Source organism: Melopsittacus undulatus, chromosome 11 (genome assembly GCF_012275295.1).
Source record: "Melopsittacus undulatus isolate bMelUnd1 chromosome 11, bMelUnd1.mat.Z, whole genome shotgun sequence".
Lineage (NCBI taxonomy): Eukaryota > Metazoa > Chordata > Aves > Psittaciformes > Psittaculidae > Melopsittacus > Melopsittacus undulatus.
This window is the reverse complement of record NC_047537.1, coordinates 23,758,386-23,786,152: the sequence shown is the minus strand read 5'-3', so window position 1 is coordinate 23,786,152 and position 27,767 is coordinate 23,758,386. Positions and strand designations below refer to the sequence as shown.

Here is a 27,767-nt window from a genome sequence, read left to right as displayed (position 1 = left end):
ACCCACAGTACATCCCACAGGAGCTGCTCCAGGTGGGCCTTGAATATCTCCAACATAGGAGACTCCACAACCCCCTGGACAACCTGTTCAGTGCTCTGTCACTGCCACAGTAAAGAAGTTAACGTGGAACCTCCTATGCTCCAGTTCACACCCATTGCCCCTTGTCCTACCACTGGATATCACTGGAACAAGCCCAGCTCCATCCTCCTGACACCCTTTACATATCTGTAAGCACTGAGCTCCCCCTCAGTCTCCTCCAAGCTCAAGAGACCCAGCTCCCTCAGCCTCTCCTCATAAGGGAGCTGTTCCACTCCCTTCATCATCTTTGTGGCTCTGCGCTGGACTCTCTCAAGCAATTCCCTGTCCTTGAACTGAGGGGCCCAGAACTGGATGCAATATTCCAGATGTGCCCTCACCAAGGCAGAGCAGAGGGGAAGGAGAACCTCTCTTGCCCTACTAACCACAGCCTTTCAAATGCACCCTCGGATGCCATTGGCCTTCCTGGCCACAAGGGCACATTGCTGGCTCATGGTCATCCTCCCACCCACCAGGACCCCCAGGTCCCTTCCCAGCAGGTCAGCCCCCAACCTGTACTGGTCCCTGGGTTGTTCTTCCCCAGCTGACTGCGGTGTGTCCGGTGCTGGCACCGCAGCCCCCAGGGACGGAGCGCAGGAGGCGCTGGCTCTTGGTTCAGGTGCTCTTTATTCAAGGTGACCCCGAGCCGGGTCAGGCCCCGCACACCAACACCCGCACACCAACACCTGCACACCAACACCCGCACACCCAGGGGAAAGCAAACCGGGGTCCCTGCACCGGGCCCCAGGCAGGGCTGGCGCTGTCCTGGTGCAGGATGGGGCCTCTGCTATGAGCAGAGCACAGGGGGTGACTGAGGCCCAGACCCACAGTGCCAGGGTTGGGGGTTCCAGCGACCCTGCAAGAGGGGGGTCAAGCCCTTGGGGCAATGCGAACATCTGCCTGCCCCTACCCGGGGCTGAAGGGGAGAAAAAGCCCCAGCACCAGGGGGGGAAGAGCTCAGAAGGGACATGGGGGAAGGCACCACTTGTGGGGCGCAGCTCCCTCCCCAGGCCAAGGCCCGTGGGTGCCCCACGTTCTGTGTCTGCCCCTGCCCAGCCTCGCTCAGAGGGGACAACACAGTGCTCTCTGCAGGGTGATGTGGCAGGACGTGGGCTGCACCCAGCCTGATGCATGACAATGTGTGCCACAGGAGGGGTGCCAAAACAAGAGCTGGCACATGCCCATTGTCAAGGGGGGCTCCATCCTGCTCCAGCACAGGGCTGGGTCTGGCAGAGCCGCAGTCTGGCCCGGCCCTTGGCCTGGGCTGGTTGGTGTGGAAGCAGCTGGGACCTGGGCACCCACAGGGGCAGGGAAGGGGGAGCAAAGCTGTGGGCAGGGGGATGCCAAAGCCTCCCATCACCTCCACCATGCAGGGAGGGTGCTTTGGGCAGCACCTGGGGGGTCCCCAAGCCCCATGCTCACCCAGAGCAGGGCTGGGGGTGGTGGGGTGAAGGCTGAGGTTAAGCATTGGTTACCCAGCATTAAGATAAAGCCGGAGCACCGGCTCCTGCTACAGGGCTGCCCCTCACGGGGTTGGGATATTGGGAATGCTGGAGCCTCCCCCCACCGGCTCCGCAGCCCGGGAAGCTGAAGGGAGAACAAGAGAGGGACAAACACCACTGCTGCTGCTGCTCTGGGGCTGCTGTATTGCTTAGGTGCGTGGCAGGCTGCACATCTCGCAGTGGTCCGTGCCCGGCTGGTTCATGAAGGTGCAGTGCTGGCAGCCCCACATGGCCGCGGCTGCCGCGTGCGCCGAGCCCCCCACGGCCCCGTACTCCTGCAGGCCTGAGAGCGGGACCCCCACCGTGCCTGTGGGACAGAGCCAGTGCAGGAGATGCTGCCCTTGCCCCAGGGCCAGCACCGGGGGCAGTGCCAAGGTGCTGGTACCCAGAGCCCAGTCCCACTCCCTGCCTCCAAGGTGGCTTGAGAGGACCAAGCCCAAGGGACACAGGACCCCCCCCCCCCCCTTCTTACTGCAGAGCTGCTCGATGGTCGCCCACTGCTCTGATTTCTTCCAGGTCTGTGCCAGATCCTCGTTCTTGGTCCTCACTGCTTCCAGCAACAAACTGATGCTGTCCTGCAAACCGTAAGGGAAATGGAGCACTCCTGCAGTACCCGGACTGGGGCTGGGACCAGGGGAGCACCTCCTGCCCTGCTCCACCAGCCCCAGCAAGACACAAGCGTGAGTCTGAGCTGGCTGAAAATGGCCTTGGGGTTGCCCTTGTGAGGTTCACAGGCAGGGAGCGGGATGCAGATCATCCCTTCTGCTCCCCCAGCCCTCAAACCCTCACACTTCCTTTGCCTCTCCTTAGAGGAGGTTCTCACCAACCCAAGCTGCACTGCCCTGCAGGAGAGCGTGTGGGTGCTGAGCATGGCACCCAGGGGTGCAGACCCACTGTGCTGGAGCACCCCAGCCCGATCTCCAGCCGCCCAGGGTCAGCCTTGCTGCCCCACACGTGTCCTCAAAGCCTCTGGCAGACGTGGCCCTGTGCTCTGGCATCCAGCAGTGCAGATGTGGAGCAGCCAAGCTGTGCAGCCAGGGACACGTTGGCCTCACGGATCGGGGGGCTCTGATCCCATCATCATTCCAACAGGAATGTCTGATCCCAGGATCCTAGAACAAACATTCCCAGCTCCCAGCACTGCAGCCAAGCTGGCTCAGGCCGGGCTGTGACCATGTTCACAGCTCACTGCTCTGAGCTCCTCTTGATCCAGTCTGGGCTTTGCCTTCACTGTTAAACCTTCTCCCAACAGCTCAGCTGGAAGAGGAGGTGTTGGGTCAGCAGCACACCCTGCTCTGCACCCATGGCTCAGTGCCCTGCACCCATGGCTCAGTGTCCTGCACCCATGGCACCGTGCCCTGCACCCACGGCTCAGTGTCCTGCACCCATGGCTCAGTGCCCTGCACCCATAGCTCCGTGCCCTCCACAGGAGCTGAGGGACCCAGCGACGCTGACCTGAGCCGTTCCTCCCCGTTACATACCTGCAGGGGCATGACCTCGTTCGTGACCAGGAAGAGGAGCAGATGGAAATCAGAAATGATGTCCAGGAAGATGGAGGAGGTGTTCTGGGACAGATATGTGGCCAGGCTGTGGAAGTCCTGGAGAGGGACAGCAATAAAGATAGATCAGTTCTCCCCACGTCGTGTCTTTACTGCCCTGTGCAGATTCACTCTGACTCTCCCTTCCATCCCCTCCTTTCTCTGCTCTTGAACCCTGGATGTCCTCAGCACGAAGGACCAGAGCCAACCTCTCCCAAAGCCACAACAGGCACTGACCCCTTCTCATGATGACTCCTGGAGGAAGCCTCTGATGCCTTTGGCACAGCCTCCTTAAAGCAGGAGCTGTTGCTGCTTTAAAGCAACCCAAGGTTTCTGTGTGCTGGCAACACCCAGAGAGCCCTGAGCTCAGCAGCTGCCTCTGCTCAGCCCCATGGGCCTCTTGCAGGAAAAGGTCTCATGGAATCCCAGCCTGGTTTGGGTTGAAGGGACCTTAAATCCCCTCCATCCCCAACCCCTGCCACAGGCAGGGACCCCTTCCACTGGAGCAGCTGCTCCAAGCCCCTGTGTCCAACCTGGCCTTGAGCACTGCCAGGGATGGGGCAGCCACAGCTGCTCTGGGCACCCTGTGCCAGCGCCTCAGCACCCTCACAGGGAACAGCTTCTGCCTCAGAGCTCAGCTCAGTCTCCCCTCGGGCAGGTTCAAGCCGTTTCCCGTACCCAGAAGCATTCCTCACCTGAGTTTCTCCCAAAACATCACGGTTCTCGATGGGAAATGGGCTTTGAGAAATAGGAAATGTGTAGACAGGATCCTTGGGAAACGTTGTAGTAATCTGTAAACCCAAGACAGGATGATCAGAGCGCTGGCAGGGGGAGAGGCAAGGGGGACATGGGAAGCTCCTGACAGCCAAGAGCAGCCAGGATACATGTCAGAGCTCAGCCAAGGGAACTGCAGCCAGGATCTTCTGATGGCTTTGAATGCTTACAGTGAGATTCCAATCAGCACAGTCTGTACCTCCTGGCCGGTGTCTCTAGTGGGGCTGAAGGGTGAGGTACTGATGTCACCTGAACACCAAGGGGTGTCAGGGAGAACACTGGCCCCGGGGTGACCAGGGGTCCATGATGCTCCATTTGGGGCTGGAATGGGTGCCAAGAAAACACCTTTGCCCTTCACAGAACAGCCACCCTGTGCTCTGGGTGGACAAACCCTGTGCCAAAGGGATGGGAACAGGGCAACACAACACTGCACCATGTCACAGACCAGCTTCTGATGTTTAAGCCAGTCCTAACCCTGGGGGCTTTAAGGTTTGGTGGCAGTCCCTGGGCTCTGTCAGCAAGGCCCTTTGGAAGCAATGCTGCAGCACTACCTGCCAGGGCAGCACTGGCTGCACTAAAGCCTTTTTCCCTTTAAAGAGACAAACCCCAACGTTTCAGAAGTGCAACTTCCCTGACTGCTCCTCTGTGCATGTTCCATCCATCTCCTTTCACCTTAACTACAGCCCAGGTACCCGGGAACAGATGCTCTTGCTACCGGAGCAATACATCTGCTGCAGCGCTGCCGAGTGGCACACAGAGCCCCTTGTTCCAGACACACCACTCCTGTGTCACATCCCAGTGCCAGCCCCAGTGACACAAGTGACCCAGGATGAAGGATGAGCCTGTGCCAGGGGCAGCTGCACCACACCCGCTGCTCCGGGTGGATTTCCTCGTTGTTGGCACCACCTCCAGCACCTCATCTGTCATCCCAGTGATGTGCTTCCCTTCCACAGCCTCCCTGCAGCCAAAGGGCAGAGCTGTGCTCCAGGGCCTGGCAGTGCTAGCTCAGGGGCAGGCAGAGCCCGGCTCCATCGGGAATTCCCTCCCCCATCCAACCAACCTGCTCTGCTGAGCCCCTGAAGGGGATGGGTTGTAAGAGACAGGACGTGAGGTGGTGCCCAGCACAGCAGCCGTCGGGCTGGCTGCTCCCCACCGGGTGCTGTGTGCCAGCTGGGATAACACCAGGCAGTTCCCTGGCACCACACAGATCCCAAGGAGCTCTGGAACCACCCCAGAGCACACCTCAGTGCTAGAAATGCCTGGCACCAGAGGGGAAAGGAGGAATGTCTGTCACATGAATCACCTCCAATGTGAATTCAGAAGTGGGTTAAGGGCTTCCCTCCACCCTGGCCACCTCCTGCTGCAAGCAAACAAGTGCAAGGAATACTCACATCTATGATCAAGTACTCCACCGGCAGCGGGCGAGCCAGCTGGGTGATCTCGTTGCCAAACTTGTCTATGTCCTGCAAAATAAAGAGACTTCTTATTCCTCAGCATGGAAGTGAAGCCAACAGGATCCTGCCCTGCAGACCCCACAGGAGCCTGGGATCCTCGCCTCGGGCAGACCTAAGGGTGCAGAGAGGAACCTGCTCCTATGGGGCTGGTGCTGCCCTGGGGCTGGATGGCTCCGATCTCCATAAGGAGGCCATGAGCGTGGTCACAACCCACCTGGCTCTGCTTGCCTCAGCTGGCAGCACCAGGGAGATGCCTGGCACCACCGGAGCACTGCGGATGCCCCTGGAAGATGCAGGTGTCTCAGAGGGAGGGCAGCACCGCTGAGCCAAGGCAAACCTGACTGCAGGACCGGTCTGAGCCTCTCACCTGGGAGGTGGAATCTCCCACACAGCCTGAAGAACCAGCACATCACAAGGCACAAACTTGTTTTGCTTTGCCAGGCGCATTGAAAGTAAAGTTTAATTAGGGAGAGGAACGGCCAGCATATGTTCATTAATCACGGGATGACAATTAGACGTGATTGATGTCAAACACGCCGGGTTCAAACGCGGCTCCAGGAATAAATTCATGAGAACTGACACTTTTCATTAAAGATTCTCTAAGAGGGAGTTTATTCCCTACCTAAATCATCACTTAACGTGCTATAAATCATACACCGAGCCCCACATAAATCACACGCCCATAATTCCCAACCAAGGGCCTTACTCTGGAGTTTGCATTCACGGAGCTCTCGGAAGCCCCGTGGCTGAGGCAGCCCCTGACACCTCACTGGAGGCTGTGACCCCCCCAGAGCGGGGTCTGGAGCAGCATTCCCGGGATGAGCCGCCCGCAGCCGATCCCTCCTCCCTGGATCCATGGTTTCTGCTATCAGCACCCCTGCCTTACGTTGGTATTTACACAGCCCAAGTATGTGGTGCGGCAGCTGCCGCTGCTCCCGGTGCACCCTGAGACAGGCGAGCAGGCTCCGGCACGCTGCTCCCTCCAGGCAGCATCCCCCATTCCCAACCGGTCCCAGGAACCCTTCCCTTTGTCAAGGATCCACCTTCCAGCCTTTGAAGCTCCTCTTTAAAAGCAGCCCCGATAAGGATCTCTGTGTCCTTGAACATGACAGTTGTTGGCCCTGTGGTGATGGAGCCGGTGGCTCCTGGCCTCACATCTCCCTGCCTCTGACAGCAGCAGGAGGAGACTGGAGCCTTCGCAGGGAGATCACAGGAGCTGGAAGCCAAACCTGCTCCTAGATCATCGTGATACTGCAAAGAGGCAGGAACCAAATCCCATCAGACCCAAGCGCTTCCCAAACACAACCCTGCCCCGGCAAGAAGGAACCTGCAACAACTCACCCATAATGAGCCCATCTGGAATTCGTTTTCAGATCTAATTAAGTTCTAATATGCAGGAAGGGTTTTCCAGCACCTGTTCGCTTTCATCCCTGCCTCTGGGGATTTCCATGGTAAATGCCTTCTTCTGAATGTCAGCTGCTGAGTGAGGCCTCCAGACGGGTGCTGGGCTCTTAGCACCAAACTGGAACCTCATCCCCTCCAGTCCCTGCCCCTCTCAGACAGAGCCCCCTCGACGCCAGCACTTCTCCAACCCCCATAACACCATTTTATGAGGCAATTATGTTTTAAAGGCCTTAACAAACATCAAGCTGGGAGAAAGACATCTTCATCCTGAGCTCAGCAGCCACCAGGGCCCCAGCAGTGCCTCTTGGCTGTTATTGCTGAGACCCCCAAGCCACGAACGCCCAGAAGCAACGACTCCAAAGGGAGGCCAGGAAGAGGTTCACGAAGGCACAAGTATTTGGTTCCTGGACAAAAATCAAGCAGCAGAGCCTGGAGGATCTGGACAATGAATCATCCTGAAGGCAGGAACAAGCTGGAGGTTGCATCAGGCGCTGCGAATAGAGCCTTGCGAACCCCTGTTTGGAGGCAGGAGCTGCAAACGGAGGTCAAACAGGGGGAAGATGGGATGCTCCCATAGGGAATGCAGGATGCACTGCACACCCCTGCAGCTCCAGATGCTGGGTGGCCTCGGGTTTGTGAGCTGAGTGAGGAGCCTGGCTGGCTTCAGTCAAGCAGGAGGCTCTGGCTCCATGTCCCAGGGCTGGATGGCTGCTAGCATCCCACACCATCAGCATCCCACGCTGGACTCGCCCTGCTGAAGGCACCACGGAGCTGAGCAGCTCTCTGTCCTTCCTGTGCATTCATGAAGCCCAACCTCACTCTTCCCTTCGCTGATTCCAAGAGCTTTACCTGCCAGTCCTGCCCCTTTGCACACATCCAGCAGCTGACACAGAAATGAAGCAACTTTCATAAGAGCAATAGGTCAGCGAGAGTTGAAACCCTTCTCAGGAGACTCCTCAGGAGCTAATCAAGCATCCTCCTCCCCAGAGCAGCTGGGACATTTAAGGCTAAGGCGGCTTTTCCAGTCCAACAGAAGGGTTGGGAGGAGGCCAGGCAGGGGAAGTCCTTCCCTGTCAGTGAACCCTCCCTGCAGCCCGGCTCCGGTGCTTGCCCTGCAAGAGGATCTCAGAGCAGACAGGAGGAAGCAGCGTGTGCCCTGCCGGGGGCAGCCTGCCTCAGAGGTGCCTTTGCTCTAATAAAAGCAGTGCCCTGGCACAGGGCTCACCCAGGGCCAGATGGGACCACGCTTTGCAAGCTGCAAGCCAAGGCTTAGCTGCTGTAAATGCACAAAGCCCACGCTGGTCCCTGCGAGGGCAAAGGGCTCTTTCACAACACTGGTGCCATTGTAAAGGGCTTTCGTCTTACACCATCCCAAAGAAACTCAGGGGGAATGTTACGGCAGCTGTAAAATGCAATTCACTGCAAGGGTGACATCTCCATGTTTGCACTAAGCCGACACAAATACCTGTGATAAGAGACAAAGCCAGTCCCAAAATCCAATTATCCAAGTGTTTCAAAGGGTTTGTAAAATGCAGCCAATCTCCTCAACTTCAGCTCTGAATAATCAACCCAAGGCTTGGAAGGTACCTTCTTAGTGAGACCAGAATCAATACCCTTCATTTGTAGAACCAGACGGACAAAGGAGACCGCTCAAGGGTAGAAGGCAGGGAATGGAAAATGCTCGTGTGTAACATTCAGACAGGCTCTGCCTCACGCAGCTGAGGAACAGGGTGACGTGGCCATGGCAGCACCACTGTCTTTACTCACAGAGAGCAGCTCCTCTGACCTGTGTGTCTGTGTCTTGACACGAGTGACTCCTCCATGAGCTTCGCTGCATTGAACGCGCCGAGATGCCTGTGCCGGTTGCGCAGCGCTCAGACTGGAGACCACGCTGAGCAGTGATGCTGCACGGACAACCCAGGGGGATGGCTTCTTCCTTCTGGCTGATCTTACCTGGGGAGGCACCTCAGAACTGGTACTCACGGTCCCCAGAGCCCTCGGTGTTCATGCTGGAGCAGAACTCCAGCCTTCCGGAGCCAGGGAAGCAGCGGCCGCATGCAGAGAGCACACACTGCCAGTTCCACGGGGGTGGTTCCTCCAAGCAGCAGGGCCAGGGGCCAACATAAAGAGAATGGTAAAGAAATCCAGGAATCACAAGGGTAAGCCTCTGGAAGGAGGCCTCGGCTCCTGAGGCAGGACAGCACCGGTGCCATCAGCTCTCCTCTTGCCGTGGAAGAACAGCCTATCCGCATGAGCACACAATGTGAGTCACGTTCAGGCAGGAGCAGCTGCAGCCCCACAGGACGTGGGAGCTCCACAGACACAAAACAAGGTGCAAGCCATGGAAAAGCAGCTCTCTGAGCACGGACACAGCTTCAGCCGCGCAGGGAAGCCCTGAGGCTGCAGCTCCTGCCTGCAGCACAGGCCCTCAACCCTCCTGTGCCTGCAGCGATGCCAATCCAAGTGCATCTCTAGCAGTCATCACTGAAACAACACCTACTGCAGAGGCATGAGACATCTTTGAGCATGATCAAAGCACAGTTGCTGGCTTACCCCTCACCAGAAATGCAGCCAGCAGCACCTCTTCCTATTCCTATTCGCAAAGCCGAAGCTGAATGTACTGTGCTGCCCTGCTGCAGACAGACAGGAGGGTCCAGAAGATCTCACATCTGGATGCACAGCTGCTCTGTAAATATACCCACACTACACAGAACACTGCTCTTCTGGTTCTCATCCAATAGCTCCTTTCATCCCAAAGGGCTTTCCAAACGAATACTTGTGCATTACATAGAAATACACTTATGGACTTTTCCCTTTAGCAGTGATAGCTTCTGAGCATGAGACAAAACACAGCAACTCCTCCAAAGTGCAGCTCTCAGCCCGAGGCTCTTTGGGCAGCCAGCATAGAGGGGATCTCCGCAGGGAGGACTGGAGGCTCAGCTCCTGCAGCTTCAGCAGGGAAATAGGGAGCAGGGCACTGGCCCTCGAACCATCTGCTCCCTGCTGCGAGGCCAAGTGCTGGACTCCAGCTCCTCACACTGCACTTGACCAAGGCTTTGACACCATCGCTGTCACCCACCCAGTAACTATGAGGTAGTGTCTCTGACCTCAAGCCTTGCGCATTCAATGAGACTCCAAAGGTTTTCTATGCCAGCAGTGACGAAGCTTTCCGTTGATTTCAGAACATTGCAAAAAACCTAAGGGATCCTACAGCCAAACACGTTTGAGGCTGAAGGACAAGTCCCCTCAGCACGGAAGAGGTGATCATGGATACGAGTTACAAAACGCATGAAATCAGCTGCAGCCCCGAACGTCTGGGGATGGAAATTTCCACACCAGACTGCAGCCATCGGTTCCCGTTCTGGTTATCTCCCAGATTCCGAATGGGAGTGAAGAGCGTGTGGGAACACCCACTGCCTCCCTGCTGCTCCCGGCACCCCGGGTGGCCCACATGTGGGACACAGACTACGGGACCTCCTGCAAGGCTGCGCCCCGAGTGTGGCACAGCGCGGGCTCTGAGCAGGACCCGAGCATGCCAGGAGTGATCTCATCTTCACAGCCAGGGCCAACCCCTGCACGGCCGAGCTCTGCTGCCTCTGGATCAGACCTGAGAGCCGCTGTGCGAGGGAAGAGGCACAGACTGCATCCACCTTTCCTCTCCAGCACTGAGATCAGCCAAGGGCTGTTCCTCCTTATTAGACAAGCCAGCAGCTGGGTGTTAAGGGGTGGAATGGAGTCTCCCAAGCTAATTCACCCAGGCCAGCGTTTCCGACTCCGGGCACACAAGAGCATTTTGACCAGCTCCATTCCTGCTGCTGCTGCATGATAGGCTCATTTCAGTCACCCCAAGTGAAGGCAGCTTTGCTTACCCCATGCTCCTTCATGGACAGCTTTAGTACAGGCAGCAGGAGCACGCTGTGAATATCACAGACAAGGAGGAGATAACCAGCTCGGGTGATGGATGGCTAATTAGCTGGCAAACAGCACCATTAATGAATTCCTCTGTCCCTGCTCACAGGGCACCAGCATACACACGTTTGAGAAGCGGTGCCATTAGCCTCCACAGAGCTCCTGTCCCCAAGTTTCTAACTCAGCCCTGCAGGTACAGGGGGGCTGAAGATGCCCAGGAACAACTGTCAGGGGAATAATGACAGTCCATTCATCACCGGCTGCTCTGAGAACCACAGCACAGAGGTTACCAGCAGTGCTCCTGCAGGACACATCACGCAGGAGTGTTCTGGATCCACGCTGGGGGTGTGGATCCCCCACTGCTCCTCAGGACCAGTTTATGGAGCTCAGTGTGACCCAAGAACTGGAGCACTGGCAGCCACCCCAGCACTCGAGAGGAAAGCTGGGGCACAGCCCTTGCTCTGACAGCCTCTGCACCTTCCTCCTGTCCCAGAGAAGCACGCACAAGGCTGGCCCTCCTCTTCCTGCATCTATTTTTTGCTGCATCTGCTGCCCAGTTGGTGCCTGTAAGTGTGTCACACACGAGCAAATCCCTGGCAGAGCAAAGGGAACCCACTGCTCCATTCCTGCGAGCACACATCATATGGCAGTGCAGTGGAGGAAGCTAAACTCAGCTGGGGATTAAAATCAACAGAGAGGCATGGCAAATACTGCCAACACGTAGAGAGGGGAGGTGAATTGAGAGCACTTGCTATGGGCTCGTGGTGGATCACTGCAGACTTCATTTAGAAGCTGGATAGCCAATGGCTACTGCTGTGCTGGGAACCATAACAGCACGTTTACGAGGGGGAAGTGGAGCTTATGCAATTACTCTGCAGACATGTGGTGAACGGTTACTACTGAAAATAGTTCAGACCTCAAAGACATCCTTTCCTGAGCTGGCCACACTGATTTCCAGACACACAGCAGAGCTGGTCCTGCAGCTCCCCCCTGCCCCAGGCACGCAGCCCTTACCTTATAGAACACATCAGGCACATACTGCTCGCTGCTGGACTCCTTGGTGTAGCCCAGCTCCGGTGCGTCCCGGCAGGGCAGCAAGCACTCATCCCGAACCAGAGCCATGCATTGATTCGAGACCTGGTACCCCTCAAAGTGGACCTGGTTGTCGGGACCACCTGGAAGAGAAGAGTCTGGTTAACAATGCCACCCAGGGGTGATCTGCCCAGTGTTAACTCTGCGAGGCACAACCCCAGGAGCAGCACTGGACACCGTGCTGTTGCCAACAGCAAAGAACGACGAGATGAAGCCCCTGGCGCTGCTGCATGGCAAGATTTCTAGGCAAGAAGCCCCTCCAAGCTCTACAATTATTAAGTAACACACATTTTCACAGCCAGCCTAACAGGACAGACCCCTGCAGTGACAGCAAGAGCACTCTGCCAGGAGCTGAAAGGTGAAGCTGCCCTTTCGGATGGCTCCGGATAGCAACACCCTCCTGCTACCCTGTGGGGATCTCCTCTCTCTCAGAACAGACAGCAGACACACGGCTCCTAGGAGCCTATTTCATTTCCAAGGAGCTGTGAGCCGCAGATTGAGGGTTGGTCACCTAAGAGATGTCAGGGATAAGAAGAAAAAGTGTTTTCTCAGCCTGTAATGGATGGCTCGGTGGAAATCTGACATGGAAAGTGGAAATTAAGCCCCTGGCTCACTGATAGATCACATGCTTGGCGCTTTAATTTGGGTAATGTAAGCACCATCAGGTCATATGTCAGTGGAATACAACTGGAAGGAGAAGATACAGACAGATGGTAGGAAAACGTTACTATTTCCAAACCTAGGGAATTCAGGAGGGGATAGGAATTAATCCATGTCGAGGATTTAAAGGCAAAGTTGATGCAAACTATCCAAATATATTTATACGGCACGAAACGAAGGAATCAGATGTTTAAATAGAAACCTGATGGGCTGATTGAACAGAAGAGAATGAGATTATCTGGAACAGAAAAGAGGAAATATTCATTTTCTACCCTTTGATCTCCAACCTCAATCACTCTCTGCTCCAGAACAAACACTCCTAGAAATTAAACATAGACCTAGACCCAGGCAAGGTCTGAACAAAGCTGCCCATTGGCTTCTCAGTAAAACACCGTGTTTAAACCCAGAAATAAATAACACAAAGGGTGAGTGAGATACACATCTATCTGTACTGAAAGATGGATGCGTTGAGCAGTCTGGAATGCACGGGCAGCTGTCTGACTGCACGGCCTCAACTGAGAGAGAGCTTTTCACTGGAAAAGGCTCCGGGAACACTTACAAAACCTGGGCTCGGAGCAGGCAATAGAACATCACACTTTCAGTTTTTACACTGGATACTGCTTGGAAATCATGAGGTTTGGGGTTGGGGTTATGGTGTTAAACAGACCCAGAACCCAGCGTATCTGCTCCAGGGGAGTTTTAACGGAGCACATGTGTCACCCCGTGGCAGGCTGAACCTCGAACCTGACAACAGGGAGCACACACCAACATCTCCCCTCTCAGCCTGGGCAGTGCAGAGCGTTCCCCGGTGCTGCTGGAGGCTTTGCTGTGAAATGGCCAATATGAGAGGGGACAAAGCAAAGCAGGTTCTGCAGCTTCTCTCTTTTATTCAGCAAACATGAAATGTTTCCATGTGCAGAAGAGAGCAGCATCCTATGTAAGGGCTTCTGTGACAGCAACACGAGAGATAAAGGTCCCTCCTTGATGCTGAACCAGCCAGAGTTAACTCTCAGGCTCTGCAGTCCTCTGGTTCCGCACTGCCATTTTCAGGCAGCAGCACTTGGAGCTTAAAGACTCAAAGGAGAAGTGAGGAACAGTTATTCCCCTGGCTGCAGGCAAAAAATGCTTTCTGGATCAGAGGGGTGGATGCTCCAAGCCTGACCCTCAGTGAAGTTTCCTGCAGGGGACAGGGTAAATGATTGTATAGAAGATAGCAGAAGGAATGAAGAAGTGTTTTACTTGCTAGAGCAAAGCAAAGCCCTTGTTAAACAGGACAGATGGGGACCGGGATGTCTGGTTCCTCCTGGCACAGCTGTATATTCTTCTATTAACAAGAGCTAATTCACGTGTAACCTGGAGAGCTGGGGCAAGCCCAGGCCAGTGAATACCTGTAGCCACAACTGTGACAAACTTGGATCCAAAATGACCATCTGGAGACAGGCGGCAGATGTTGGGATGCTGGTTCTGAAAGTTCCCAGCTGTGATGCACTCTTCTGCGCTTAGATAATACGTGTCCTGAGGGAAGAGCAGCAGTATCAATACCAAGGACAACGTGCTGGAGCCCAGGCCCATTGCCCTGCTCTGCAGCCAAAGAAAACTACCAACACCCCCACAAAACATGCTTTCATGGAATGGGGCTGCAGAGACTGGGGGAAGCATGGGACGGGTCAGCTCCCCAGCCTGAGCCTGGCTCCTGCCAGAGGGACTGCCCCACCTGTGCTTCCCCCACCTCTGCACACCTCTGCTTTTCCTTTCAACAGGGTTTCATTGTCCAGATGGGGACGTCATTGATTTAGAATGACAGGAAGCTGACAAGGTCAAAGTTTGAGCTATGTCTGTCTCACAAAGGCCAGCCCAGAGGAACACCCTCTGACAGAGTCACTTTGGCTCAGTTTGCACCTGAAACCACCCCAATCATAGAATCATCTTCGAATCCCAGACTGGTTTGGGTTGGAAGGGATATGAAAGTTCATCCAAAGTTTCTTAAACCAGGAGCACCGTTTCTTAAAGCAGAGTGGCTGGAAGCAGCTTTGCATTCTAGATGAACAGCTTCAACAGTGCTCTGGGAGCTCCTTTTCCTCCAGAAGCTTCTGAAAAACCAACCCCATTTCACAAGGACTCTATTCCCAGCATCACATCCAGCACTGCTCAGCACCCTGCTGGGCACAGCCAGCATTTAGCCATTAGCAACCCTCAGCACCAGCAGCTCTCATTAGCTGCATGCTTGAACCTCACCTTGTTTCTGCTGTATCGAACAGTCCCTTTCCGAGTGTCTTCAGACACCAGGTCAGTAAATATCCAGCCAACCTATAAGGAGCATTACAAGGAAAGTTGCTTTAAGGGGGAAAAAAAGCCCCACCCAAACCCCAAACCAGAAGAGAGCTTATCCATTTTCTCCTAGCAGGACAAGATGTTCTTGGCTCCTCGCACGGCCCTGCTGTAGCTGCCTGAAGGAAATGGCTCTCCCAGCTGTGCCGGGCTCATTTGAATCCCATTTCCAGGAGCAGCATGCCAGCTGGCCGGCCGGGGGCACCTGCAGCTTTATGTTTCACTATGGAATAGTTTTGCATGGAAAGATCTGGAGGCTGCAAGAGGCCTCTCAGCCACTGCCTCCTCCCACCCACAGCAAGAAGCATTTCCTATGGAGCGGGGCGGGAGCGCCAGCAGATGACAAAGCAGCTCACATGATCTCATTTGGAAGCTCAGTCTCTAGCTAAGATAAAGCTCAAATGTTCCCGCTGGAGTATGATTCATTCCAACCCGGCCTGCTCCCATCCAAGAACCACATTCCTGCTTTCTGCATTGTTTGCACCTAGGAGGATGGATGTGTACACACACACCCCTGCGTGAACCCTTCACACACGTGCTGGGGCCAGCTCTGATGGGCCCCTCCTGACCATTAACCCTTCACAGGGAGAGCTGCTGCTTCAGACCAAACCCCACACCCAGCACACAGGTACGTGGTGATACTGGTTAAAAATACCTGATGTGAGAAGCAGAGGAAAAGCGTGGAAATAAATAACACACACACAGGAGCTTTGCTTCAGACACTGGCAAAAGGCTGCAGATCTTATCGTGGAGAACAAAAGACCTCCCCACAGCTGTTTATAGTCTGCTGCACTGAGGCTTTTCTGCTTTGTGTTTTCTTTAGCAAGCCAAGTCCTGTTTGTGTACATCTCATTCCTGGCATTCGTGTGATACCGAAACATTTCCCACACAGGAAAATAATCAGGACAGGTTTGAGAGATGCCAGCAGTCCCCTGGATCCCAGCAGCCATGCGCCTGGGTTGGGTGGCTGATGGGGAACAGAGGGCTGAGGCTCAGCTGCTGGGGGAACGGCACCCCTAAACAACACACAGATTGCCTGCATCAGCAGCATCAGGGGACAGGACCCCACAGAGGAGGATAAAACACACGCAAGAGACTGCTCTGGAAGCGGAGCACAGACTGTGTCAAAAGGAAGAAACTCAGAAAGCAACTGCAGCTGCATCTGCACCAAATTAGCACTCACTGGGGAGATGCTACCAGGAACGGCCCCTATCTGAGGGGAAATAAAGGCGAAAATGGTGTTTCTGCTTCTTTGCTACTCCCTTTGATGTACTCATGACAGAGGATGCTGACTTCAGCTGCACAGCCTGGAGAGATGCTTGTGCTCAGGAAAATGCTCTTGGTTTGTTTTCCATACCTAAAAGCCTAAGAACTACCAACACAAACTACATTTCGGTTAACCCCCTGGGCCTGAAGGGAACCACCAAGGACTTTCTTCACTGCCACACCAAGACACACGAGATCCAACATCATCCAAACCTTTCTCAGTCCAAGCTTTGCCGCGATCTCATCCACAACCTCAGCTTTGGGATCTTCCAGGATCTCCAGGCTGTTCTGGGTACCAATCTGCAGCAGAGAAAAGCTTGCTGGTGGGACAGAACCAGGGAAAACATAATACACTTGGCCCCTGTCAGGAGCGAGAGAGAGAAGGGAAGCAGAGGTCAAGGTGTCCCCTCCAACGTTACCACTGACCAGTTCCACCCCAGGGACCTCCTCTCCTCACAGGCCCATCCCACCGGAGCTCTTCAGCTGTGTTTTCAGCCTGGGTCAGGGTTTATGAATGAAAGACTGAGCATTCACAAACAGGGCACTGCTATTTCGGAGCACTTTGGAAAATGCAAGAGATTAAATCATTTTCCAGAGCTCTGTGTTCAACTGCCAGTTTCACTGATGCTTCATTTGTCTGCATCTCTGAGCAGCAGAGAGGCAGGAATGTGGTGAATCCAAGAGCCCAGCACAGGCTTTCCCCTCGTGCTCTGGAACACACAACCCCATCTGGGTGTTTCAGAGGCGAGCTCTCGTGTGGGGAGATGCCGTGTCAAGAAGCACAGCAGGGACTGCTTGCCAGGACAGCAAAAGCTTCCTTGCTCTTACCGTGCACAATCGAAAGCACATGAACTTCCAAATCAGAAGCTTAACAGTGATGCTGAAACAATAGAGGGCCTGGCTCTGCTCATACATAGGAGTGTGTAGTGATAGGAAAAGGAGGAATGGCTTTAACCTGCCAGAAGAGGGGAGACTGAGCTGAGCTCTGAGGCAGAAGCTGTTCCCTGGGAGGGTGCTGAGGCGCTGGCACAGGGTGCCCAGAGCAGCTGTGGCTGCCCCATCCCTGGCAGTGCTCAAGGCCAGGTTGGACACAGGGGCTTGGAGCAGCTGCTCCAGTGGAAGGTGTCCCTGCCTGTGGAAGGGGTTGGAGCTGGAGAAGCTTTAAGGTCCCTTCCAACCCAACCCATTCCCTGATTCTACACAGGATCCACATGGAGAGAAAGGAAGAACTTACAAAAATCTTGCAATTCTGCCCTCACATATGCTCCTAAAGAGCCACTTGTTCTTTTTTCTACTGACAAATCTGTTGCATCTTACTCTAACAACCTGCAGAATCACCAAGAGGAAGAAAACACACAACCCACTGCAGTACATTGTACACAGCACCTGCACTTAGAGAAGTGACTTTGATCAGCACTGAAGAGCCAGGAGGCAAACCCTGCTGCAAGCCGAGCCCTGGGCTGGGGGCAGTGTGGCTTTTTGCCTTTGCCATCTCCATTTCCAGCTCTCTTGACAGCACATTCAGCCTTTGGGCTCCTGGGAGGCCAGACTCTGTGTGGAGCCGTGCACCATCTAGTGGGGACTCGGCTGCTCCAAGGCATCGAATCTCCTCCTTGGCCTCTCCATCACGGAGCACACTGCATTTCTGTCTCATTAAACTGCTTAAAGTTTCCCAGAGAGCTCATAAGGATTCTTTTTCCTAGGAAAGACTTTGTTTTCAAGCTGTTGTGTATCACAGCCTTGGAAATCCAGTCAGCAAGGAAATGTGAAAGGTGAAATCCACTCCTCGGAAGTCACCCTTTGTGCTCACATGATTTAAAGCTAAGTAATGTAAAAGAAAGTGTACAAATACCAAAAAGCACATCTGGGTTTTAAGAGTCTTCCAGTGGCAATAACTGACAGGGACATTAAAGACATAAATCACATCAGCTTTCCCATGGGACTCCTGCTCAGGGAGCTGCAGTTGGAAATACTGCAGGAAGTTTCCCAACACAGCACTTCTGTGCTCCCTGATTATCTCCATGAGAGAAGATTGACTCCACGGGGCCCAGCTTTTACCTGTGGGGGTTCATAGATGGCAGCAACCTCGGCGCGGATGCCCAGGGGGATGTCTTTGTGCTCTGTGTACCGGCCATAGAGGTACCCGAGGTGTTGGTTGCCTGTCTTCCGCCAGAAGTCGAGGAAGCGATCTGCAATTGTGTGGTTCTCAAACATGATGTTGTCAACATGCCTGTATTTCTGTTTGACAAAGTTCAAGCGTCAGGCCATCCTACCACCGAAACCGTCCCACTGCCCAGGACACACCACCCCCCTGCAGCCTTCCCTGGCCCAAAGGGAGCTGACCCATCCCTGCTGCTGCAGCCTTCCCCGGTGGCACCACTGCCCTGCCCAGCAAGCAGAACCCACCATAGGATGGAGTGTGGGGAAGCACTGAGCACCCCCTGAGCTTGGCTTCTTTCCTAGGGCCCTTTGCAACTGAAACCAGGCACTGATATTTAAGAGGAAATAAGGAAAAGCAGTGGGTGGCCTTTTGAATCCCACGAGGAAAGAATGGGGATTCATGGTTAGCACAGGCGTCCTCCATGCCTAGAGGAAACTGCTGATCCAGACCCATTCTGGAGTCCTTTCCTGCAAGGACTAAAGACCTTAGCAGCCATTTCCCAGCACCTGCCAATACTCAAGGGCTTCTCCTTCCAAGGTGGCTGCTCTTGAAGTCACCCCTCCCAAAACAAAAGCCAAGCCCCTTCTCAGCTTTAGGCACAAGGCTCCTGCGAGCTCCATCTCACCTGCCTATTGAGAGTGATGGCGCTCGGCTGGCACTTTGTGCAGATGCCTTCTGGCCATGGAGGGTGCCCTTCACAGCCTGACTTGATCTTACAGCTGATGTTCTCCAGGGCAACAAACTTCCCCCTGCAAGGAGGGAAAGAGGAGGCTGCTGTTACCACACAAATGCTTTTGGGTATCAAAAAACCCAAGTGATAGAAATAAAGAGGATGCAGGGTAATGGCAGCAATGCCCGGCATCTTCAGAGGAGCTCAAAGCACCCTGCAAACTCCCACTGGGAGCGATCCCTGAGTAACCTCTGGTGCCCACTTAGTGTGGGAGGTCGAGAGGCTGATGTGTGGTCCCCAACTCAGCTTTTAAGCAGATATTCAAGCAAGAGCAGAGACAGAAAACTCATGAGACCCTGCTTAAATAATTCATGCAGCACAGGGGAAGTAATAGATTATACCACTAGGGCAAATTAGAGCTCCTTTCATGTGCAGGAGGCTTCCTGCAAAGGGAAGTTCCCTTCAAATGACTTGAGCTGCATCTCACAAGGCCATTAGAAAAATCCCAGTGGCATTTAGGAATAGGAGGGAGAAGGTTACACCTCTGTGTAACTCATCTTGGGGAGCTGCACTTCAGAACACATGGGCTCCCTGCAGTCCTGAAGGGACTTGGAGATCCTTTGCTGATCTTTTGGTGCTCCCTCTCTGCTCAGCACTTCCTGGCCTGTGTCACCACAGCCTTCTCCAGCCCACACAGGGGTAGAACACATCTTCCTGGCACCATGACAGGCAAATGTTTCACTAAGGACACACAGAGCATGGGACAGAGCAGAGTCAGGCCCTGAGGAATATCAGCCTCATCCTTCTGTCCTATTCACATTTGTAGGTACGGAAAGCCATTGAGGAATCAAAGCTCCCCAAGCCCACCACAGTCTCAGTGCCTCTCCATGAGGTTTGAGACCCAGGCTTGGAATCATTATGGAACCTCTTTCCTTCCATCTGGCTTCCTCCTCCATCAGCAGAGTTTCCTGGAAGCAATTACACTGCCACAGCAAGCGAGAAAAGAAAAACACAGTTGTTTTCCTGCTTTTCTTCCCCTTTTCAACGTGCCGTTTTCTCCTCAGTTTGCCATTCCCACAGCTGTATCCAACACTGCTCCGCTCAGATCTGTCTGTGCTTTCAGTTGCATTTTAAAAGGAAAAGAAGCTACAACAAGATTCCCTCAAACCCAGAGATTTCCTTACTTGTCTGCCCCTCCGGTCAGCTTCCTGATGTAGGCATGGAAGGACATGTGCTTCACAGGAGGTTCCAGATGGTTCAAATAATCCTCATCAAAAGGCTGCCAAAAACCAGCACACAAAGCAAAGGCAGGTCAGACACCTGTGTGCTAACACACTGAGCAAATGGATGTTCTAGAGTCAACCCCTCTGCCTCTCAATGTGGAAACTATCAAAGCAGCTTAGGCTCATTTTCCAGGCAGCTACTACTGAGATACAAACAGTGGGGCTTTACAACAGCGAGTTTTAGCATCACCTCCTACTTTTAGAACAGATTGGCTCCACAAATCACAATGAGCCTCAAAGGCAAAAGGCTTTTCCCCTTTCAATATCTAACAGCAAACAAAGAGCCCAGCTGCTCAAACAGGGCCAAAGAACTTCCCGAGCACCCAGCGGCGGAACAGCCATCCTGGTTTGAGGGCTCTCTGCTTCATGCCATAAATCACACAGCACATTTGCAGGCATTGCTAAAGCTGCCTTCAATGTGGTTGAACTGGGAAGTGCTGGGATCCATAAGAGGGGATGAAACAAGCAGGTCCAGGCAGGAGACAAGAGGGAGGGAAACTGGAGCTTTCCTAAAGGACTTTCTGTTAAACTCCTCATGCAGAGAAGCAGAACATGAACCAGAATGAACCCAGGGTCAGGAAGGCCTAGAGCTTTAGTGAGCCTGGATGTGAGCCAGCACCTCTGAGAGCACAGCAGGATCCTGACCCAGAGCTGCCACCCCTGCGTGGGCCGTGCTCCGAGGAGAAGCCTCTGTCCTGGAGGATGCTGGATACAAGAGGATGTGTTTCTGTGTGACATCCCAGGGCTCTTACCTCCAGTGGCACACAATGCACACACTTCCCCAAGGGGCCGTGGCGACACCTTTGCAAAGAGAAAGAGAAGCAGCGTTAGATCTCATTTAACCATGGCCAATCAGACTGGTTTGCTGTGGAAGATCTATAAAGACAGAGAGCTCTGAGCCCCTGCCCACTTGGGAACATTACAGCGGGGTCACCCCGAGATTAAAGGCTCGCTCTGGGGGTCCCGGGTCAAGAGGAAGCCCTGCTCACGGGAAGCCCTCTCAGATCCCAGCGTCTCAGGTTTTACAGCCCCACACTGGGGCTGCTTTTCAAGTCAAAGAATTCCAAACCGACGTCAGGGGCTTGGCCCGGGTGGTTTCACAAAGAGACAACCAAAACGCTCAGCCTTTATCAGGCCCCTGGGGCTGGTGTGGAGCAAACAGGGCAGCATGTGTTTATCGGGCAGATAAAGACCTGCTGGGGAAGTTATAAAGCAGAGGGGAAAACATTGCCTTTTGAGGTGATTGCTTCAAACCAACCCCAAACCAATAAACCCTTCCCCCCCCCTCAGCTTCAGGTCAGAGCCGGTTTCAAAGGAAGCCTCTGGAGAGGAGCACGGCACTTGTAAAGACAAAATGGATGAGATCCAGTTGCAGCATTGCTTTTAACAAAGTATTGTGGCAGATAATGTACATAAAGGACGTCTAAAGGCTGCTAATGCACTCAGCTGAGCGCCAGCATCCCTTCATGTTTAGATTGATATCCACTCCCAAATACAGGAACAAGCCCAGACACACTCTTTTTATCATAAATACCCACCACTGTGCTCTGGCTCCCTGCTAAGAACAACACCTTCATTTATTGTGCTGAAAAATGTGGTCAAGTTAAAGGCAGGTTTTGTGCCATGGAGCGCTGGGGTTTTGCCTTGATTGTTGCAATAATGTGACACTTCCCTCATCTATCATCAGCCTGAAAAGGCTCGATAGGATTTGCCACGTAAAGGCTACGTCTCCCGAGCTCCTTGCTGCTGCAGCACTAAAGATAAACCAGATGGAAGACAACACCACGGGAAGGGAGAGCTCTCCTCGTACAGAAAGAATTCCTGGTTGCCTTTAAAAGCTTCACTTGAGCCCTTTCAGAAGTTACCCTGCAGGGGGGTCCAGCCCCAAGCCTGTATCAGAATAAGACATCAAGCCAGCACCCAGGGACGTTATTAAAGCAGTAAAACCCAGCTCTGCGGATACAGGACATTGTAGCAGCATCAGTGCAGATGGAGGCTGGTGTTAACTCCCATTGTGTTCTTACTGCTACAAAAACCACAAGCTGCTCTGTTTACCCAAGCCTCTTGCAGCTCAGAGCCCTGGCAAAGCCAGGCTGTGTTGTTTTGCTGCAAGCAAAATGGACTCCCTGCTTCCACACAAAGGTTAGAAAGGCACGTGATGGAAAGGAAGCCAAAAACTGAGCAGGCAGAGACCCAAGTCTCACTTCCACATCTTTACCATTGGATACTTCCACTCATGCCCTTTTCTTCTGTGTTTTTCTTGTATCAGGAGTGGCTGGATCTGAAGATCCTGAGTTCCTGCTTGGGACATCAGGTGAGGCACCATTGAGGACAGTGATGTGTGGCTGTGCTGCTTCTGCCCAAGCAGGGCAGACTGCAGTGACCAGAGAAGGCAACACTGCTCAGGTCCCTGCTCTGACAGAGGATTTAGGAGGCAAATCTGAACTTGATGCTCAGTCAGCACTGGGTGGGAGCTGCATATTGAGACCATATGGGACAGAAGCTGCTGTGCACAGCAGGCCCCTGCTTCCTAAGCAATATGCCACACACAGAGCACAACCTCCTGCTCCGACACAGCAGCGGCTGCTGGGACATCCCGGGAAGGACTCAAAGTATTCATTTTAATCCAGAGAACTCCAGTGTTTCAGGAACACAAACTATATGATCCCAAGCCCCATAGCAGGGGCCACCTTGACCAGAACAATGGATGCTCTAAATGAGTCCTTCCTGGCAAAGACCCTGGGATTTTGGTATCTGCTTCCTTCCTTCGCCAGAGCTTGATTTAACCTTCCAGGACAATGATAAGGGCTGTTTTCCCTTGTGAACATTCCAAAGGCAGCAAGGGCCATAGCAGCAGTGCAGGGGCAGGTCCTGTGGTACATTTCCTGGCTGCCGGCTACAAGCTCTGGTGAGGCCCAAATGCATCAGCAGAAGCAAATTGGAGCTGTACTCACAGCTGCTGGTCTCGGCTCCGGTAAATCTTCCCATCCTGTTTGATCAGATACTGGTCGATCTCATCTTCTACCACCTGAGGGGCCCCAACAGGCCGCAAGCTTTGGGAGACAGAGGTGTCCATGGTCTCTGAGGAGGAGCCAGCTGGGCTTGAAGGGTAGAGGAACAGCATATCACCATGCCTGTAGGGGTGGGAAGCAACACACAGGTATCAGGAGATACTTCTGGGGAGCAAACCTCCCAGACCATAGAGAGCACGTAATTTATCACAAACTGTATCAGAGAATCACATATAATAACATATAAACTAATATAGACTAATAAATGCATATAAACTAATCATAGAACCCCAGACTGGTTTGTGTTGGAAAGGACCTTAAAGCTCCTCCAGCTCCAACCCCTGCCAGGGCAGGGACCCCTTCCAGTGGAGCAGCTGCTCCAAGCCCCTGTGTCCAACCTGGCCTTGAGCACTGCCAGGGATGGGTAAAGATGGAGAAAAAGGCAACAGGAGGATATGAAGAGAAGTAACAGCTCCAGCAGGAAAAAAGAACTCATGTGGATCCTGTGCCCATCAAGTCCCAGCCTTCCCGAGCAGCTGCCAGCACTGACACATTCAAGTGACAAGTTGCAAGCAGTGGTAACAGCTCTTGTATTTTTAACCAGTTTAATGTTACTCCTGACACCAACAGAATGAAAACATTCTCAGCAAACATGAGGCAACTGCACCATTGGCACCACTCATCCCAGCTCCAGGACTGTCAGACTGTGGCATCGATGCAGAGCGAGAGGGGAGTGAAAGAGGGGATGAAGAGCTTGCTGCAGGCTGTGAGAGCAAACAGAGGGCCTGGTGCTGCCTCACCACCAAACACCCCAGCAGAAGTGCCCTAACAAACAGCTGCCACAGCCTCACACGCTGTCAACCTGATCACCCCCATTTCACATCAACCCTGTCCCTCCAAGGAGCTGGCAAGAGACAGCCAGAAGCTCAGCTCTGCTGTACGGTGACGTGGCTGCTGCTGCCCCGCTCGAGGGAGGAGGCCAGGCAGGCTCAGAGGGGAGCCCCCTGCACACAGACCCCCCTGCACCCGCTGTGCTCCCCGGGACTCACTTGATCTTCAGCAGGTTGAGGGATTTGTTTTGTGCGGCTGTGATCTCGCCTGTCCTGTTTCTATTGATGTACACAGAAAAGCCATTATTCCTGAAGCCAAATTCTTTTGCAACCTGAAAGAGAGACAAGAAATGACACAGTTGAAGGCTCCTCACACCCCTGGGCAGATGCTGAAAGCTGCTCAGAGGGCTAAACCCAGGGAACTTCTGTTGCAGAAATGGAGCTGAATTCATCTGCGTTCCTGAAGGGCAGAGGAAAACCAAGGAAAATAGAAACACTGAGTAACACAAGAGATCTATTTTAAAAAGGAACTGAAACAGAACATGTCTCTCACTCACACAAGACAAATGCAGCACTTTATCTAAATCCAGGCAAGTGCTGTCATGACTAGAAGGGGGAAACTCTCTCCTCATTACCCCAGGTCTCTCATTCAGCCTTGCCAAGTCATCCTCCTCTTCCTGTGACCAGAATTCCTCCATCCAGAGCTTCACCTCTGAGGATCTCTTGCCCTCATCTCCCAGTTGTTCTCACCTTCCTCTGCTCTCCCCCACCAGATGCTACACGAGTTTCACTCAAGCTCTTCCCGCTGTTCTCCCTTCTGGTTTTCCTCATTTACCTCTTTTCTCCCCATGGAACTTCCCCTCACAACAGCCACCTCTCAGTCCCAGGCAGTGTTTGCCCTGCTCATCCTCTCACCAGTTCTCTTTAAGGCTGTTTTGCTCAGCCAAACACCTCTTCACAGCAACAGCCATTCTCACACTGGACCACTTCAGGTGCTGGTAAAAGCTTCTCTAGATGACAAGTTTCATCCTAAGCCCTCAAGTGAGCAGACTTGATTTCCATGAAGAACATCTCCTTGTGGCTTTGGCAGGACTCATGGGCAGTGGCTGCGCACAGGCACAGCCTCAGGAGCCACAAACAGAGCGCAAAGGCATGGAAAGCACCTGCTCTACTCGAGTCAACCGTTGCCTCGTCACTTAGTTCTGGGGAGACAAATCCCACAGGACATTACCAAGAGGCACGAGGCAGTTCCCATCTCATGCTAACCTGTGCACACCCCAGAGCTCTCACCAAGGACGTGCTGTAAAAGGCAGATTACTGAGACCCTCCTCACTCTGGTTTCTTGCTTCTTTCAGGGTTCTCTGGAGTCCCAGCTAAGGGCCAGCACAGAAGCAGCAACCTGATGCTGTTAGAACTGCAGCTAAATACAAACCCCACTGTATGGATGAACACCTCAGTGTTAAAACCCACAGCTATTAACATGCACAGACCTTGGGTGGTAACGTTTGCTGTTTTCCTCTTTCAAACAACCCCTTTATCAGGAAAAGAACCCCAACCATGTCTGGTGTTCAGCTCAGGAAGAGGACAGTTCTCCCCAGGCCAACAGGCAGTGTCAGTGAGTGCTGATGCTTTTGTTCCAACCAAGTGGCTGCAGGAGGATTGTTCCACCCAGCCTCGGGTAATATGAACCCCTGAAAGCAGCAGCTTGTTTTGCACAGGGATCCTGAAAGCTTTTCTTTCCCTGGGTGCAGCTGTTGAGGGATGGAGGGGTGGCTCTGACCCAGTCCTGACATCCACCAGGATTTTCGCCTGGTCAGGTGGGGATGGATGGGATGGTTGGAGCCCAAGCACCAAACAAAGGCAATGACTCACAGACAGCAGAAGGTTTCACTCTGTTCCCATTCCCCCTTGCAGGGGGAAAGGAAATGGAGCTGACTGAAAGAAAGGCACAGGAACACAAAGTGCTTGTCTTATAAAGCAAAGGAATCCTAATCTGACAGTTCCAGGTTACAGCAGAGTTCAGGAGGGAAGGAAACAGAACAGGAAACACTTTAAACACTGAGCAGTTGAGTTCAGACCAAAGAACAAGCCACAGCCAACTCCAGATGTGACAGCTCCAGCACTCAGACGTTCTTCTCATCCCAGGGGAGAAATCCTTCCCAGCAGATGCCAGAGGCTCCCACATCACCTTAAGAATTTACTTCAATTCCTTCCCTGCTCTCTCCAAACCCATCCTGGAAAACCAGCAGCACACAGAGCATATTCAAATGTTATTCAAAGCATAAATCAAGCAGCTGAGTCTGACCTGAAAAGGCCAAAGGCTCTATCAGCTTTCACAGTCACCAACTGGCTGGAGGGGACCTTAGAGCTCCTCCAGCTCCAACCCCTGCCAGGGCAGGGACCCCTTCCACTGGAGCAGCTGCTCCAAGCCCCTGTGTCCAACCTGGCCTTGAGCACTGCCAGGGATGGGGCAGCCACAGCTGCTCTGGGCACCCTGTGCCAGCGCCTCAGCACCTTCACAGGGAACAGCTTCTGCCTCAGAGCTCAGCTCAGTCTCCCCTCGGGCAGGTTCAAGCCATTCCCCTTGGCCTGTCCCTACATCCCTTGTCCCAAGCCCCTCTCCAGGTTCCCTGCAGCCCCTGGAGCTGCTCTCAGCCCTCCTGTGTCAGTGTCAGCCCCAGCTGCCCCCTCTGCAAGACCCTACACGGGTGTCCCCAAATCCCCCCCCCAGAGCCCGGTACCTTCTTGAGGAACGTGGCCACCATCTCACGCTTCGTGGCTGTGATTCGCTTCACCCCCTCCGGCGACTGCACGCGGATGATCTGCGGGAGGACACCGGGGTCAGCGCCGGGCAGGGCCTGAGCCCCCCGGAGCCCCCCCATGGCTCCTGCGCCCCTCTGCAGAAGGGGGGGTGGCACCGGCTGATGAGTGCACAGCACGGGGGGGGGGGGGGCAAGAAGCTGGCACCGGCACAGACTGACGGGCACAGCACAGACTGACGGCACCGGCACAGACTGACGGGCACCGGCACAGACTGACGGGCACGGGCACACACTGACGGGCACAGCACAGACTGACGGGCACCGGCACAGACTGACGGGCACCGGCACACACTGACGCTGCTCTTGTTTGGGCCCAAGGTGTGATCTCAGATGTGTAATGAGACTTCCAGGAGCGTGAATCAGAGGTTCCAGGGGAGGGGTTTGTGCGGTGCCTGCTCACAGCCCCTGCTCTGACCGGTGCTCGTGGGCACCTGCGCTCTCGTTTCAAGTGATGTGTGACTCCATCGCTAACGAAGAGCCGAGGGCAAAGCCCCAGGCTCGGGTGCTCTGGGAGCCGAAGCAGCAGCCGTGCTATGAGCTGGGGTGAAGAATGGGGACACCCAGCAGCTCCTGGGACAACAGCCGGGGATGGCCCTTCACAAAGGGGAAACATCCACCTCAACGTCCCCGTGCTGAGCTGCAGAAGGGGCTGGAGCTGCTCTACGGCTGCCCTGAAGCTCGTTCAGCTGCGGGTGGGCTCCGCAGGGCCGGGCCCAGGCCGGCTGGAGGGGGGACACGGGGACACGGAGCCTGCGGTGCCCCTCCGAGCTCCAGCACAGGAACGAGCCCAGCACACGGGCACCCTCACGGCACCGGGAGCCCCTTACCCGGGGCCGCTGCTACCGGAGCCCCGGGCCCGGCCCCGCCGCCCCACAGGAATGTGCTGCCTCATGGCCCCTCCCCCCGGCCCCACTCACGATGGTCTCGGCCATGGCGCTGCCGCCGTCCGGGCCCGGAGGCCTGGTCCCGGTCCCGGTCCCGGTTCCGG

At 54.3% G+C, this 27,767-nt stretch overlaps 1 protein-coding gene across 1 annotated transcript; it reads right to left on the bottom strand.

Moving 5' to 3' along the window:
• Window positions 1-685: 685 nt before the first annotated feature.
• On the bottom strand, window positions 686-27,767 carry NPLOC4 (NPL4 homolog, ubiquitin recognition factor). The gene is made up of 17 exons (XM_034067348.1): window positions 27,697-27,767; window positions 26,699-26,779; window positions 24,177-24,289; window positions 23,071-23,250; window positions 20,869-20,917; window positions 20,018-20,112; window positions 18,789-18,912; window positions 18,061-18,240; window positions 16,216-16,302; window positions 14,644-14,715; window positions 13,797-13,923; window positions 11,671-11,831; window positions 5,281-5,352; window positions 3,811-3,906; window positions 3,059-3,175; window positions 2,050-2,152; window positions 686-1,884 (listed from the first exon to the last, which is right to left on the bottom strand). The coding sequence occupies exons 1-17, from the start codon at window positions 27,709-27,711 to the stop codon at window positions 1,727-1,729; spliced, it is 1,830 nt and encodes a 609-aa protein (XP_033923239.1). The 5' UTR covers window positions 27,712-27,767; the 3' UTR covers window positions 686-1,726.

Excerpts from the sequence above, each read along its gene's own strand:
- NPLOC4 (XM_034067348.1), bottom strand. Across the intron at positions 23,251-24,176 it reads CTCAACCTGCTGAAGATCAA|GCATGGTGATATGCTGTTCC; the intron begins GTGAGTCCCGGG and ends CCACCCCTACAG. Across the intron at positions 13,924-14,643 it reads TTCGATACAGCAGAAACAAG|GACACGTATTATCTAAGCGC; the intron begins GTGAGGTTCAAG and ends CTCTTCCCTCAG.